The sequence below is a fragment of the Symphalangus syndactylus genome, chromosome 5 (assembly GCF_028878055.3).
Source record: "Symphalangus syndactylus isolate Jambi chromosome 5, NHGRI_mSymSyn1-v2.1_pri, whole genome shotgun sequence".
NCBI lineage: Eukaryota > Metazoa > Chordata > Mammalia > Primates > Hylobatidae > Symphalangus > Symphalangus syndactylus.
The window spans coordinates 58,826,661-58,841,598 of NC_072427.2; the positions used below are offsets into that span (position 1 = coordinate 58,826,661).

General features: G+C 41.6%; 1 protein-coding gene across 4 annotated transcripts in view; it reads left to right on the top strand.

Annotated features, from left to right (window-relative positions):
- Positions 1-14,938, top strand: part of RYR3 (ryanodine receptor 3) — a 565,081-nt gene that overhangs the window by 515,465 nt on the left and 34,678 nt on the right. For all 4 annotated transcript variants that reach the window (XM_055278588.2, XM_055278589.2, XM_055278590.2 and 1 more), the window contains 10 exons: positions 171-222; positions 1,171-1,227; positions 2,784-2,883; positions 3,037-3,116; positions 4,500-4,576; positions 8,936-9,009; positions 9,580-9,597; positions 10,003-10,083; positions 10,531-10,619; positions 14,281-14,409. In XM_055278588.2, the coding sequence (XP_055134563.2) occupies positions 171-222; positions 1,171-1,227; positions 2,784-2,883; positions 3,037-3,116; positions 4,500-4,576; positions 8,936-9,009; positions 9,580-9,597; positions 10,003-10,083; positions 10,531-10,619; positions 14,281-14,409 (757 nt within the window). The remainder of the gene's footprint in view (positions 1-170; positions 223-1,170; positions 1,228-2,783; positions 2,884-3,036; positions 3,117-4,499; positions 4,577-8,935; positions 9,010-9,579; positions 9,598-10,002; positions 10,084-10,530; positions 10,620-14,280; positions 14,410-14,938) is intronic.

Genomic DNA, 14,938 nt, shown 5'->3' on the forward strand with positions numbered 1-14,938 from the left:
AATCACTTGAATCCAGGAGGTGGAGGTTGCAGTGAGATGAGATCGCGCCATTGCACTCTAGCCTGGGGGACAAGAGCAAAACTCTGTCTCAAAAAAAAAAAAAAAAAAAAAAAAAAAAAAAAAAAAAAAAAAAAAAGTAGCCTGCTAAATATTTCCTCCATTCTTTCCAGCAAATTGGAAGACGACCCTTTGTACACCTCCTATTCCAGCATGATGGCCAAGGTACACCCAGGTTTTCTGCCCATTGTCTCTGTCTTTCTGTCTTCCCTTAGATTTCTTTAGGTGCATGAAAATTGTCATGTTGAATCACACGCCTGGGACTTTGTCATGACATAGGTTTCAGGCATTGCACAATTCATGTGCCATAGAGATGATATTAGTAAACCACTTCACCGTCTTCCTAAGGAAACCTTGAAGCTTTGCAGAAACAATGGGTGCTGGTGGATAGGTTCACACTGGGATTTCTAAAGCCAGCTAAATGGGGCTTAGGCATACAGCATACCCTTGTGTTTTCACTCAATGTTCAGAATACATCAAACAGTTCAAACACATCCACAGGTGAAGGTTAGGAACTAGAGAGAGCTCCCTGTGTTCTGGAAGAGGCAGTGTGACCAGAGATGTTCTACATCACCTAGAAAGATGGTGACCTCTGGAATGCTGAGCGAATAAGGCAAACTTTGATGTCAGGCAGAAAGGGTGTGTTGGGGTATAGGAGCACCTATTCCTTGATCCAACTGTACCACAGGGCCCCAGTGGGAAGAGGCACTTCAGGGTTCACATCCTAGATGATGTGTCTCCAATCTTATTGCCATGCCCGTGGGGCTGTATCTAGGAAGTGGCAGCTCCCTGCATTCCTGTCTCCCATTTACACCAGAACTTTACTAAGGTAGAAGAGTTCAAGTCTGTGGTTAAACCAGCTAGGTCACCATTGATGATGTGAGCTCCGTGTTCTCATTGCTCATTTCTGAACTCTGTGGTAACTGGGAAGATGGCATTTACCGTAGAAATGTTGCCCAGCAGTGGCCAAAATGTTCCTGGTTTTACACAATGCTGAGGTCCTGAGGTGCCTGTGAATTACGTCCTGTCTCTTGCCCTTGCAGAGTTGTGTTTATTAGATTCACCTTTAATTTGGTTATCTGTCTTCTCCCTTCCCTGCTCCCTGAAATCCAGAGTTGTCAAAGTGGTGAGGATGAAGAAGAAGATGAAGACAAGGAAAAAACATTCGAAGTAAGTTCTCATGAAGATTAAAAACAGAGCCACCCTCCAAGGCCAGTAGACCAGGCCTTCAGAGGTGGGTGCTGACATTAGCATATGTGGCTCACCCACCAGGAGTGTGTGAGTTGGCAAATCTGCCTTAATAAAGCACACTCAGCAGCTGTGGTTCTCTTGTCTCTCTGCCCATGAAAAGGTAGCAGGTAGTATGCCAGTCAGCAAACCGCTAGCTTTGTTCTTGTGGGAAATTGTACTCAATTACTGTAGCAACAGGGGCCATAGAAGGATAAACTGAAACATCTGAAATGAAAAAATCAGAAAAATGAAAATCAGGCCAAGTGTGGTGGCTCACACCTGTAATCCCAGCACTTTGGGAGGCCTGGGGAGGGAAGATCACTTGGGCTTAGAAGTTCGAGACCAGCCTGGGCAACACAGGGAGACCTACCTCATCTATACAAAAGATAAAAAATCAGCTGGGTATGGTAGTGTGCTCCTATAGTCCCAGCTGCTCAGGAGGCTGAGGTAGGAGGATAGCTTGAGCCCAAGTATTTGAGGCTGCAGTGAGTTCTGATTGCACCACTGCACTCCAGGCTGGGAGACAGAGTAACATCCAGTGTCTTAAAAAAAAAAAAAAAAAAAAGATTAAAAAATGAGAGGAATGGAGACACTTGATTGGCTTTTGCGCTATTATTCTATAAATGCAAGTTGATAGTGATTTTTATTTTGAGGCAGTACAGGACCCTGAAATTCTCAAGATTAAACTATATTAGGTTACTTGTACTCTTTTGTAGACAAAGTACATGACAAAACACAGCAGAAGTGAATGACTATAATTACAGTCTGGAAAGCTTTGACATTCTCATAACCCATGTCTGATAGAAAGTGTGCGGTGCCTCACGCCTGTAATCCCAGCACTTTGGGAGGCCAAGGCGGGTGGATCACCTGATGTCAGGAGTTCAAGACCAGCCTGGCCAACATGGCGAAACCCCATCTCTACTAAAAATACAAAAATTAGCTGGGTGTGGTGACATACGCCTGTAATCCCAGCTACTGGGGAGGCTGAGGCAGGAGAATCGCTTGAACCCAGGAGGCGGACGTTGCAGTGAGCCGAGATCGCACCACTGCACTCGAGCCTGGGCGACAGAGCAAGACTCCGTCTCAAAAAGAAATGTGTTAGCTGTGGTCTGAGCATTCCAGGTAAGTGAGCATTTCCTGCATTCAGCCAGAAATACTCAAGTTGACCCCTCAGCAGGTTTCCCTGTGTAACAGAACATCAAAAACAAACACATTTTAATGTTGGGTTGCTTCGCACAATTATGGTATCCAAAAGAAATGGACTGTGTGTTCTATCAGTACATAAATGGAAAATGTACCATCAAAATAAGAGTGATGGGTAGACAGTTTTAGAAAGCTGGCTAGTGTCTGGAAATAAACTTCAGAGGTCTGCTTTATCCAAGTTGATGTGTGTTACCTTCCTTAGGTAACTGGAAAATTCTCTCACCTCACTATGGGTGAACTCCTTGGTGCTGGGTAGGAACCAATCTTTCCCTGTGATTTTTTTTTCCCCCCAGGAGAAAGAGATGGAGAAGCAAAAAACCCTCTATCAGCAAGCTCGGCTGCATGAGCGTGGTGCTGCAGAGATGGTCCTTCAGATGATAAGCGCTAGCAAAGGTGATTACCCTACTTTCTGGATGGGCCCGTGTAACTTCCACAAAGATATCATGCTGTGACATACAGCCATTATTAAAGAGCCCTGCTAAGGCCCAGGAGGCGTGATTTACCATCTGCTTCCTTGGTGATTCATTCGAATCTTCACCATGGCAGGTGAGATGAGCCCCATGGTGGTTGAGACGCTGAAGCTGGGGATCGCCATTCTGAACGGAGGCAACGCTGGTGTGCAACAGGTAACGGGAACTCACAGCGGCTGGGCAGGCTCCCGGGGTATTCCCATTTGACACCTGTCATGCTTCAGGGAAGAGGAGTTGACTGCCACAGAGGGGAGCCACCCAGAATCACTTAGCTGGCATTTGTCCTTAGTGGCCAGTTATATCAGAGTAGCTGGGAGCACAACCATGGCTGGGAGTCTACAGGCAAATGTGTCTTTAATAAAGAGGTTTTACCCAGGATTAAAGATGAAAACATTTAGTTTTTCATCAGTAGATAACTTTCTGTATAAATATTCTCTAGAAAAATTTCCTAAGAGTTAGGTTTTACTTTAGTCCTTTATTTTCACTTATTAGCTGCCTTTACTATGAGCAAGGAGCCTCATCAGTTAAGTGGAACTGAGAAACTCGCAAACCTGTTATTCATTCATTCGTTCGTTCATTCATTCATTCAGCAACTGTTTACTGACTAATGACCATGCCAGGCTCTGCTGCAAGGGCTGAGGGTGTAGCAGTGAATAATACAAATAAAAACTCCTGCCATTGTGCAGTCGCATTAAATGCGACAACACATAGAAGCATACAACCAAGTACCTAACACATGGTATTCCTTCAACAATCTGAATTGGAACAGGCTGCAGAAGACAGGAACGTACCGGTGTTTCTCAGGCACTCCGGGTTCTGGATAAAAGCATCTGTGTGTACAGGGAAGTGAAATTTCAAACAGACCCTTGGCATTCATGAGGATTCTATCCCAGGGCCTGTGAGAGTCTTCAAATTCACAACTACCATCATTGCATATAGCTTTTCCCAGCCTTTAACTCATCCCCCCAAAATTTCTCCAATTTTTCATTAAAAACTGTCATTTTCTAAGTTACCATTCACTTTCTGTTCCCTTCTACCACCTACCACTAGCTGTCAGTTGACTTTCTTACAGGGCCTTTTGTTTATTTATTTTTTAAAAGACAAAATTTTTATTATGTCAGACAAAGTTCTTACCTTCCAGTAAGAGAGAACACAGGAAACAAAGCCTCACTGTGAAAGAAATACTGAGTTTTCAGCCAGGCTCCTTACTGGCTAAGCTCCTTGCTCCTGTGTGCCAAATTCATAGCATGAGCTATTCACATTATAACTCAGCTTCGTGATACATTACTATATCACGGCCTTGGTGCTTGTTCCCAAATAGAAGCGACTTCAGTCAGTAGGTCTATGAATGTTAATTCTGCCCTAGAAGAAATGCCAGTGGGCCTTTATAAAATAAACATGGCCTACCCCCAAGGGACTCTGATTCCATAAGTAGAGGGTCCAACTCTGTGGCTGGGGGTTTCTCTATCAGGATTAGGAGGGTCAGCTCTGTGGCATAGTTTTCATTGCTTTTCCCTTTACAACGTGTCTCCCTTGCAGAAAATGCTAGATTACCTAAAGGAGAAAAAGGATGCTGGATTCTTTCAAAGCCTTTCTGGTCTTATGCAGTCTTGCAGGTAAATGTGGGAAAACTACCATAGCATTTAAAACACTCTTCCCTCTAAGCATAGGAGGCAGGGGAAGGGGAGCACAAAATATACTGGCCTACCATAGAATTCTTGAGAGAGGAGTCACCTACTTTAGAAAGCTAAGAGAGTAGGTGTTGTTCCTCCAGCCTTCAGGATTACAATTCAGCTAGCATTCAGAGGGGAAAATGTGATTGCCATTAGCCACATACACACGCTCCCCCACTGCTGTTGTGTTTGATCTCCCTTCCTTACCTCCATGTTTATGTTGCTTTCCCAGGAGGCTCAGTGTGCACATTGAGTTTCTCATCAAACATGTATGCCCATAAAAGTCAAACCAGAAAAGAATGGAAAAGAGGGGGGATTCCTGACTATGATTCAAGGCTATGTTTTATTAAACCCACTAGGTACTTAATTAATCTTTATCCTTAACAATTCTTTGAGCTTGAATGTGTGTTAGGGTGGTATGTATTTTGACACATCCATTTTGACAGCAGTACGTCCTGGCATGGGAACATTTTGACATAGCCTGAAAAACAAGGCTTTGAACTTTCCATTCATATTATTAAGCTGTTTAAGCCACCCCTCATGGCTGAGCAGCTCTGACACATAAATAATATATAATCCAGAGTCATAGGTCATGATACTTGCTCAATTCAGAGATGAGCCAGAATCTAAGAAAAGTGTCAGCTTATTGTCTAAGATTCATATGTATTTGGATAGTCTGCAGATAATTCTAAAAGAAATTAAACTTTTAATTACCTAGCTCATTTGCCTCCAATTATGCTTTCCACTTAAAAATTTGGAGGATGGACATCCTTTCTCTTGGTGGACTACATACTTTTGCTAACCATATTTCACTGGGTAAAATATCATACCCTGGGCAGTAGGGAGTGTATCTGAGCTGCAGTATAATTCTTTATTCCCCGCTCTATGGGGCTTTTCCCCACCAACAGCCTATTCATTTATTATCTCTCTCAGGAAAACAAAAAGGAATATTTCCAGGCCTGACTCTCTGGGCTAAAATAGTACATGTGAACTTAGAGATGGCAAAAATCAAGGCAACTCAATTCCATGTTGCTCATAAAGTTATCCATTTACTTTCTAAGAGTTCTCTCAGTATCCTGTAATACTTAATATTGCTAAACTCATTTATAATGACAGCTTGGAGAGACAGGTGATATACACTTAGATGCCAACTGAGTTCTAACAGAAGTTTTAAGATGTCTTTTTTTTTTTTTTAACTTTTTTTTTTATTTTTTTTTTTTATTATACTTTAGGGTTTTAGGGTACATGTGCACAATGTGCAGGTTTGTTACATATGTATCCATGTGCCATGTTGATTTCCTGGACCCATTAACTCGTCATTTAGCATTAGGTGTATCTCCTAATGCTGTCCCTCCCCCTCCCCCCACCCCACAACAGTCCCCGGAGCGTGATGTTCCCCTTCCTGTGTCCATGAGTTCTCATTGTTCAATTCCCACCTATGAGTGAGAACATGCGGTGTTTGGTTTTTTGTCCTTGTGATAGCTTACTGAGAATGATGGTTTCCAGTTTCATCCATGTCCCTACAAAGGACACGAACTCATCATTTTTTATGGCTGCATAGTATTCCATGGTGTATATGTGCCACATTTTCTTAATCCAGTCTATCGTTGTTGGACATTTGGGTTGGTTCCAACTCTTTGCTATTGTGAATAGTGCCGCAATAAACATACGTGTGCATGTGTCTTTATAGCAGCATGATTTATAGTCCTTTGGGTATATACCCAGTAATGGGATGGCTGGGTCAAATGGTATTTCTAGTTCTAGATCCCTGAGGAATCGCCACACTGACTTCCACAATGGTTGAACTAGTTTACAGTCCCACCAACAGTGTAAAAGTGTTCCTATTTCTCCACATCCTCTCCAGCACCTGTTGTTTCCTGATTTTTTAATGATGGCCATTCTAACTGGTGTGAGATGGTATCTCACTGTGGTTTTGATTTGCATTTCTCTGATGGCCAGTGATGAGGAGCATTTCTTCATGTGTTTTTTGGCTGCATAAATGTCTTCTTTTGAGAAGTGTCTGTTCATGTCCTCTGCCCACTTTTTGATGGGGTTGTTTGTTTTTTTCTTGTAAATTTGTTTGAGTTCATTGTAGATTCTGGATATTAGCCCTTTGTCAGATGAGTAGGTTGCAAAAATTTTCTCCCATTGTGTAGGTTGCCTGTTCACTCTGATGATAGTTTCTTTTGCTGTGCAGAAGCTCTTTAGTTTAATGAGATCCCATTTGTCGATTTTGGCTTTTGTTGCCATTGCTTTTGGTGTTTTAGACATGAAGTCCTTGCCCACGCCTATGTCCTGAATGGTATTGCCTAGGTTTTCTTGTAGGATTTTAATGGTTTTAGGTCTAACATATAAGTCTTTAATCCATCTTGAATTAATTTTTGTATAAGGTGTAAGGAAGGGATCCAGTTGCAGCTTTCTACATATGGCTAGCCAGTTTTCCCAGCACCATTTATTAAATAGGGAATCCTTTCCCCATTTCTTGTTTTTGTCAGGTTTGTTAAAGATCATATAGTTGTAGCTATGCGGCATCATTTCTGAGGGCTCTGTTCTGTTCCATTGATCTATGTCTCTGTTGTGGTACCAGTACCATGCTGTTTTGGTTACTGTAGCCTTGTAGTATAGTTTAAAGTCAGGTAGTGTGATGCCTCCAGCTTTGTTCTTTTGGCTTAGGATTGACTTGGCGATGCAGGCTCTTTTTTGGTTCCATATGAACTTTAAAGTAGTTTTTTCCAATTCTGTGAAGAAAGTCATTGGTAGCTTGATGGGGATGGCATTGAATCTATAAATTACCTTGGGCAGTATGGCCATTTTCACGATATTGATTCTTCCAACCCATGAGCATGGAATGTTCTTCCATTTGTTTGTATCCTCTTTTATTTCATTGAGCAGTGGTTTGTAGTTCTCCTTGAAGAGGTCCTTCACATCCCTTGTAAGTTGGATTCCTAGGTATTTTATTCTCTTTGAAGCAATTGTGAATGGGAGTTCACTCATGATTTGGCTCTCTGTTTGTCTGTTATTGCTGGGTTTTTTATGATTATAAAAACAATATATGTTTTTTAAAAATTTAAGCAGTAGGGAAGTTAAAACATTCAAAATGGGTATTTAGGAATGGAGTAAGGATCAGAAATGTGTGTTGCACAGATTCAGATTCAAAACTGCTGCTTCAGAGCAACTATGTCCAAATGTTCTTTCCCATGTTTTCCTCCCCTGATGGCTAAACCAAAGTAGAAAGATAGTTTTGTGTTGATGAGCAAGCCCTTTTGCCAGAAGAATCTGGGGAAAAAAAAAAATGGCAATAGAGATTTCACTGTTTACCTAAATCATTTTTACCTAAATGATGAAATTAAGTAAATGAAATTTACCTAAATCACAAAACATGTGACTCCTTAAAAAGAAAACAGGAATGCCAGATTTTTCTCCATGCCTTTGCCCCGCGGTAGAAGGAAAGCTAAGTTTTGCAGTCTTAATGGACTTAGCCATAAACTTTCCTAAGAGCTATGTTCTATGTTCTATGAAACCTTTCAGATTGGGGAATAAGTTAGACTCCGTTAGTAAAATGGAATGAGCCCCACTTAGAAATAACATGATCATATAGTGGTCTCATCAGCAAGCTTTGTGGTTGCACTGTGGCTTCCTGGCTAAGTAAAATTTGGCAGTGGCTGCGACTAGGAAGGTTGGGGGCAGCAGGGACAAAAATGAAGGCCAACTTGTCATAAATTCAGGAATATCTGGAGGCACTGTTCCCTGTGGAAAGTGGAACCTCAGCTTCTACAGGCTTTTGCATGATGTAGAATCATAAAAGGGCATGGCCCCTTGAAATCTGGAAGTTTGTAGCTCATCCTAAGCTCTGGAAACCACAATTCCATGCGATTCTCAGAGAAAATAGGTAAAGGTGGGAGGCAAACATTAATCAGTGCAGTTTAAAGTAAACTTTCCCTCGAGAAATCTTAAAAACAGATTATTCCTTCTTTATTTGGAAAACCTTTCTAAACCTTCACACCAAGGTGAAGACCTTGAGTCTTCACCAAAAGACTCAAACTGGACAGACAATGGGAGTCACCATAAGTGTTCATGACCCCTCTACCTGTATGTAACAAAGTCTGTGAGCTACAGGCACCTAAGACAACACTGCTCGGCACAAAACCAAGGAATCATTACTTTCAACCACCCTGGAATGTGTTAGTTTATTTATGATAACACAGGGGCAGGATATGCTTAGTTGATAGGTACATTAACGTTAGAAATCTGCTTTCCCAGTGTGCGTAGCCTTGAACCTTGTTTCTTTCTGTCTATTAAAAGTGTCCTTGATTTGAATGCGTTTGAGAGACAGAATAAAGCTGAAGGCCTGGGGATGGTGACTGAAGAAGGAACACGTAAGTAACTAGTGAATGTGAAGGCCATTCTCCTCCTGATTAAAATCTTTTTTTTTTTTCTTTTTTTTCCCCCGAGTTTTGCTCTTGTTGCTCAGGCTGGACTGCAGTGGCGCGATCTCAGCTCACTGCAACCTCTGTCTCCTGGGTTCAAGCACTTCTCCTGCCTCATCCTCCCGAGTAGATGGGATTACAGGCTCCCACCACCACAGCCAGCTAATTTTTTGTATTTTTAGTAGAGGCAGCATTTCATCAGGTTGGCCAGGCTGGTCTTGAACTCCTGACCTCAGGTGATCCACCCCACCTTGGCCTCCCGTAGTGCTGGAATTACAGGCGTGAGCCACCGCACCTGGCCATTTAAAATCTTAATTACCTATTTCTGGCCAGAGCTCATGTCTTTGCTTAATATGCAAGGACTTGCTCTGTTTCAGCAAAATGTTTCCATCAGTAGCTTTAATAAAGCGATCATCTAGGATAGATGTGTTCACGTAGCCAGTTTTAACTGAAGACAGTTTATCATGATGTTTACAGTTTTCTTAACTTTGTATTCTTCTATTTTTCTCTCGTTACCAGTCATTGTTCGTGAACGTGGTAAGTTTCAGTTTCTGGCCTGAGTTCCTACCATGTGTGTGAATCCTAGGAGATCTCATTTAATTGCCTCAGCGCAGAAACATTTTAGGCTTGGTGGTTGCATGTTGAGTTGAACTCAGCAGTTTGATGCTTAATTAAAGAAGTATCTTCCATCTGTAAAGCATGGGTTATGGACCATGAGCCATTTACTGTCCTTATCCAGTTGTCTTCATTACGAATGCATTTGTTGGGCACTGTGCCCTGCAGCCCCAGTTCAGTTTAATTGGGCTTTTCACCATTCATCCAAAGTTCCTTTTCCAAACCATTCTGACACAACTCCTTTATCATCTGTGTAGTCATTTGCATTAGAAAGTATTCCCTGTTGAGAAGCCAAACCAATGCTCATCAACGTTTTATGTTTTCAAGGTGAAAAAGTACTCCAGAACGACGAGTTCACGCGTGATCTCTTTAGATTCCTACAGTTACTTTGTGAGGGACATAACAGTGGTGAGTGGAACAGATTGATCTGCCAAGGAAACACAGCACTCAGGGGCAAAACTAGAATTCCGTTCAGTATGCCCCACTTGATGCAACTAGTTGTTAACTCAAGGACATCAGTTAATGCATTCCTCAATAAGAAACTATGTAAATATCATGGATAGTGATATTTAGTGCCACCAAGGCTAAGCTGCTTCCAGAATCTTCAGATGAGAAATCTAAATACCCAACCCCTTCCATCTAGCCCCTTGGGGCTCGTTAAGTCCAGTTTCTGGTGTTGGCAGGTTGGAGGGTGCTCAGAGCAGAGCTCTGCCCTGCAGGATCTGCCATGACCCAAACATGGTATTCCTATAAGCCTTTTCACATAGAATGTCTTATCTGAGCTCAGCTGAGAGGGCATGCCTGGGCCCCTCGGCATGGCAGGGACAAGCTCTGACCCAGCACTGGTGCTCTCAGACTTTCAGAATTTCCTGCGGACTCAGATGGGCAACACCACCACCGTGAATGTCATCATCAGCACTGTGGACTACCTTCTGCGTCTGCAGGTGAGTGGGAGGGCCTTGGACAATGGGACCTCTCACCTTTGCTTCCAAAAGATAAACACAGTTACACGGGGTCAGGGACAGCCCAGGATACAGTCAAGCCCCTATAAGGAAGGTGTTGTAATGTATATCCACAGATGCATGGGAAGTCCAGTGCCTAAAGAGTACATTTGAAGACAGAAGTGGGAGACGTGGTTAAACACCAAATCATCTGTTATAAAATGCTAGTTTACTTTAGTTTTGCCAGTGGAAACCAATCTGTGTTGCTATAAAACAACCAAGAGCTATAACACAACCAAGAGCTCTAAAATAACCTGTGAATGAGAACAGATTTCACTAGAAAAAAAGACTTACACAAGATGATAGGAATAGGATGAGTTTATAAGTTTGTGTTGAGAAGTCAGATGGTTTGTTTCAAGGAAGTCCAAATTATATTGAGAAAATCTACATAAACCTATTAACAAAAAGGGATTTTTTTCCTCTTTGCTGATTCCTCATCCTGGTTCTGCCACTTACTGGTTTGTAACCTAGAGCAATCTGTTTAACGTGCCTCTGTTCCAGTTTTTTCATCAGTAAAAGGGGTAGGACCTATGCCATAGGGTGGTAGTAAAGATTGAGAGGTTGAATACAGGCATACCTCATTTTATTGCAGTTGATTCTGTTGTGCTTCACAGATGCTGTTTTACAAATCGAAGGTTTGTGGTAACCCTGCATCAAGCAAGTGTATCTGCCATTTTACCAACAGCATTTACTCACGTGGTGCTGTCACATTTTGATAATTCTCACAATATTTCAAACTTTTCACTGTTATATCTATTATGGTGATCTGTGATCAGTGATCTTCGATGTTACTATTGTAATTGTTTTGGGGTGCCATGAACTATGCCCATGTAAGACAGCAAACTTAATCAATGTTGCATGTGTTCTGACCACTCCACCAACTGTTCCTCCATCTGCCTCCTTCTCCTCAGGCCTTCCTATTCGCTGAGACATAACAATATTGAAGTTAGGTCAGTTAATAACCCTACAATGGCCTCTCAGTGTTCAAGTGAAAAGAAGAGTCACACATCTCCCACTTTAAATCAAAAGCTAGAAATGATTAAGCTTAGTAAGGAAGGCATGTTGAAAGCTAAGACAGGCCAAAGGTTAGGCCCCTTGCACTAAACAGCAATGCAAAGAAAAAGTTATAAAGGACATTAAAAGGGCTGCCTCAGTGAGCATATGAATGATAAGAAAGCAAAACACCCTCATTACTGAAATGGGGACAGTGCAAGTGGTCTGGATAAAAGGTCAAACCAGCCACAACATTCTCGTAGGCCACAATCTAATCTAGAGCAGGAGTCTAACTCTATTCAATTCTATGAAGGCTGAGAGAGGTGAGGAAGCTGCCAAAGAACAGTTTGAAGCTAGCAGTTTGGTTCATGAGGTTTAGGGAAAGAAGTCATCTCCAAAACAGAAGTGTAAGGTAAAGCAGCAAGTGCAGATATAGAAGCTGCAGCAAGTTATCCAGAAGATCTGCCTAGGATAATTGATGAAGGTGGTTACACTGAACAACAGATATCCCGTGTACATGAAACAGCCTCCTGGAAGAGGGATACCATCTAGGACTTTCATAGTTAGAGAGGACAAGCCAATACCTCACTTCAGAGCTTCAAAGGACAGGCTGACTTTCTTATCAGGGGCAGCCCAGCTGGTAGCTTTAAGTTGAAGCCACTGCTTATTTACCATTCCAAAAATCCTAGGGCCCTTAAGAATTATGGTAAATCTACTCTGCCCATGCTCTACGTGTAGAAAAACAAAGCTGGGATTGTCATCTGCTTACAGCATGGTTTACTATTTTAAGCCCACTGTTGACACCTACTGCTCAGAAAAAAAAAAAAGATTCCGTTCAAAATATTACTGTTTGTTGACTATGCACCTGGTTCCAAGAGCTCTGATGGAGATATACAAGGAAATGAATCTTGTTTTCATGCCTGCTAATACAACATTTATTCTGCAGCCCATGGATCAAGGAGTAATTTTGACTTGCAAGTCTTATTTTTTAAGAAATGCATTTTGTAAGGCTACAGCTGCTATAGATAGTGATTCCTCTGATGGATCTGGGCAAGGTAAGTTGAAAACCTTCTGGAAAGGATTCAACATTGTAGATGTCATTAAAAAACATTGTGGACCAGGTGCAGTGGCTCATGCCTGTAATCCCAGCACTTTGGGAGGCCGAGGCAGGCAGATCACGAGGTCAGGAGATCAAAACCATCCTGGCTAACACAGTGAAACCCTGTCTCTACTAAAAATACAAAAAAAGTTATCCAGGTGTGGTGGTGGATGCCTGTAGTCCCAGCTATTCGGGAAGCTGAGGCAGGAGAATGGCGTGAACCCGGGAGGCAGAGCTTGCAGTGAGCCAGGATCATGCCACTGCACTCCAGCCTGGGCGACAGAGTGAGACTCCAAAAAAGAAAATTGTGATTCGTGGGAGAAGGTCAAAATATCAACATTAACAGGAGTTAAGGAAGTTGATTGCAACCCTTGTGGGTGATTTGGAGAGGTTCAAGACTTCGGCGGAGGACATAACTGCAGATGTGCTGAAAATAACGAGAGAACTAGAATTAGTAGTGGAGCCTGAAGAACATGAACCTGAATTGCTGCAATTTCATAATCAAACTTGGACAAATGAAGAGTTGCCTCTCATGGATGAGCAAAGAAAGTGGTTTCTTGAGATGGAATCTTCCTGGTGAAGATGCTCTAAACATTGTTGAAATGCCAAAAAGGGATTTAAAATATTACATAAACTTAGTTGATAAAGGAGTGGCAGGGTTTGAGAAGATCGACTCCAATTTTGAAAGAAGTCCTGTGGGTAAAATGCTATCAAGTAGTACATGCTACAGAGAAATCTTTCATGAAAGGAAGTCTATTGATGCAGTTAACATTGCCTTATTTTAAGAAATTGCCACAGCCACCTCAACCTTCAGCAGCCACCACCCTGTTCAGTCAGTAGCCATCAACATAAAGGCAAGACCTTTCACCAGTAAAACGATGGTGGAACTTACAACTTGCTGAGAGCTCAGGTGATTGTTAGCACTTTTTAGCAATAAAATATTTTTTAATGATGGCATGTACATTGTTTTTTAAAAACATAATGCTATTGCACACTTAATAGACTACAGCATATTGTAAACATAACTCTGATGTGCACTGAGAAATCAACATTTTGTACGACTCACTTTATTGTAATGTTCAATTTACTGTAGTTTATCTGTAATCACACTCGGATTATCTCTGAATCTCTGTATGCCTCTATATGTAATGTACTCAGAACAATGTCTGGCACTTACAATGTCAGCTATTATGTTGTTGCTGTTATTATGATTATTTGGATAATTACCATTATCTTCACATATTTCTCATTGAGTAAATTATCCTATTTCATAGTCTCCAAGTTCTAGCTGAAGGCAGTCCTCATTCCTATCTATTCTTTCCCCTGGAGGGATATTTGTGCTTGAAAAGTTCTAGAGATCTGGTATCTCTGCAGTTCTTCACAGGGTCCCTGGCTCCTGTTAGAGCAAAGAGTCATAGAGATGCAGGATTCTCATGTACCATTCCCAAACACCAAGTTTAGCTTCACTGACTGAAGTCTGAGAAATACTAAGCTCTACTCATTTGTTTTTAGGAATCAATCAGTGATTTCTACTGGTATTATTCAGGGAAGGACATCATTGATGAATCTGGACAGCACAATTTTTCCAAAGCTCTGGCAGTCACCAAGCAGGTTTTCAATTCTCTTACAGAATACATCCAGGTATGTGCTACAGAGTGCATGGTTGAAAACAAAGAGAACGTTGTTGATATGCCCATATTCTATATTCCCTACAGAATACTTGATTGTACACAGTGCACTATCCATCCAGCCCTAATGCTGACAATACTTATTTTCTATAAATAGGAAGCAATAGTACCTGCATTCCACAAGCAGGTCCCCCCACTGTACCTGTTTATAGTGTTCATACTTTATTTGCATTTATCTAGTTACATTTTGCTTTCCCTCCTAAACTAAAAATTTTTCATGGAAAGAAAATGTCTTACTCAAAACCATATCTAGAACAATGTCTGGCATATATCTGTTCAGTAAGCATGGAGAATGGAGTGGAGAAATAATTCATAGAATGAAGGAATTAAGGGATAAATGATGTTCTCTTGATAGAGATTAAAAAGAGGATCCATGAGATCCTACTGATTTGTCAGAAATTAACTCTGGAAAAAGTAACTTCAGAAGCACACAAACTACATAGTGGTGGCCAAATCTGCAAGTGAATTTCATGTTAACTGTC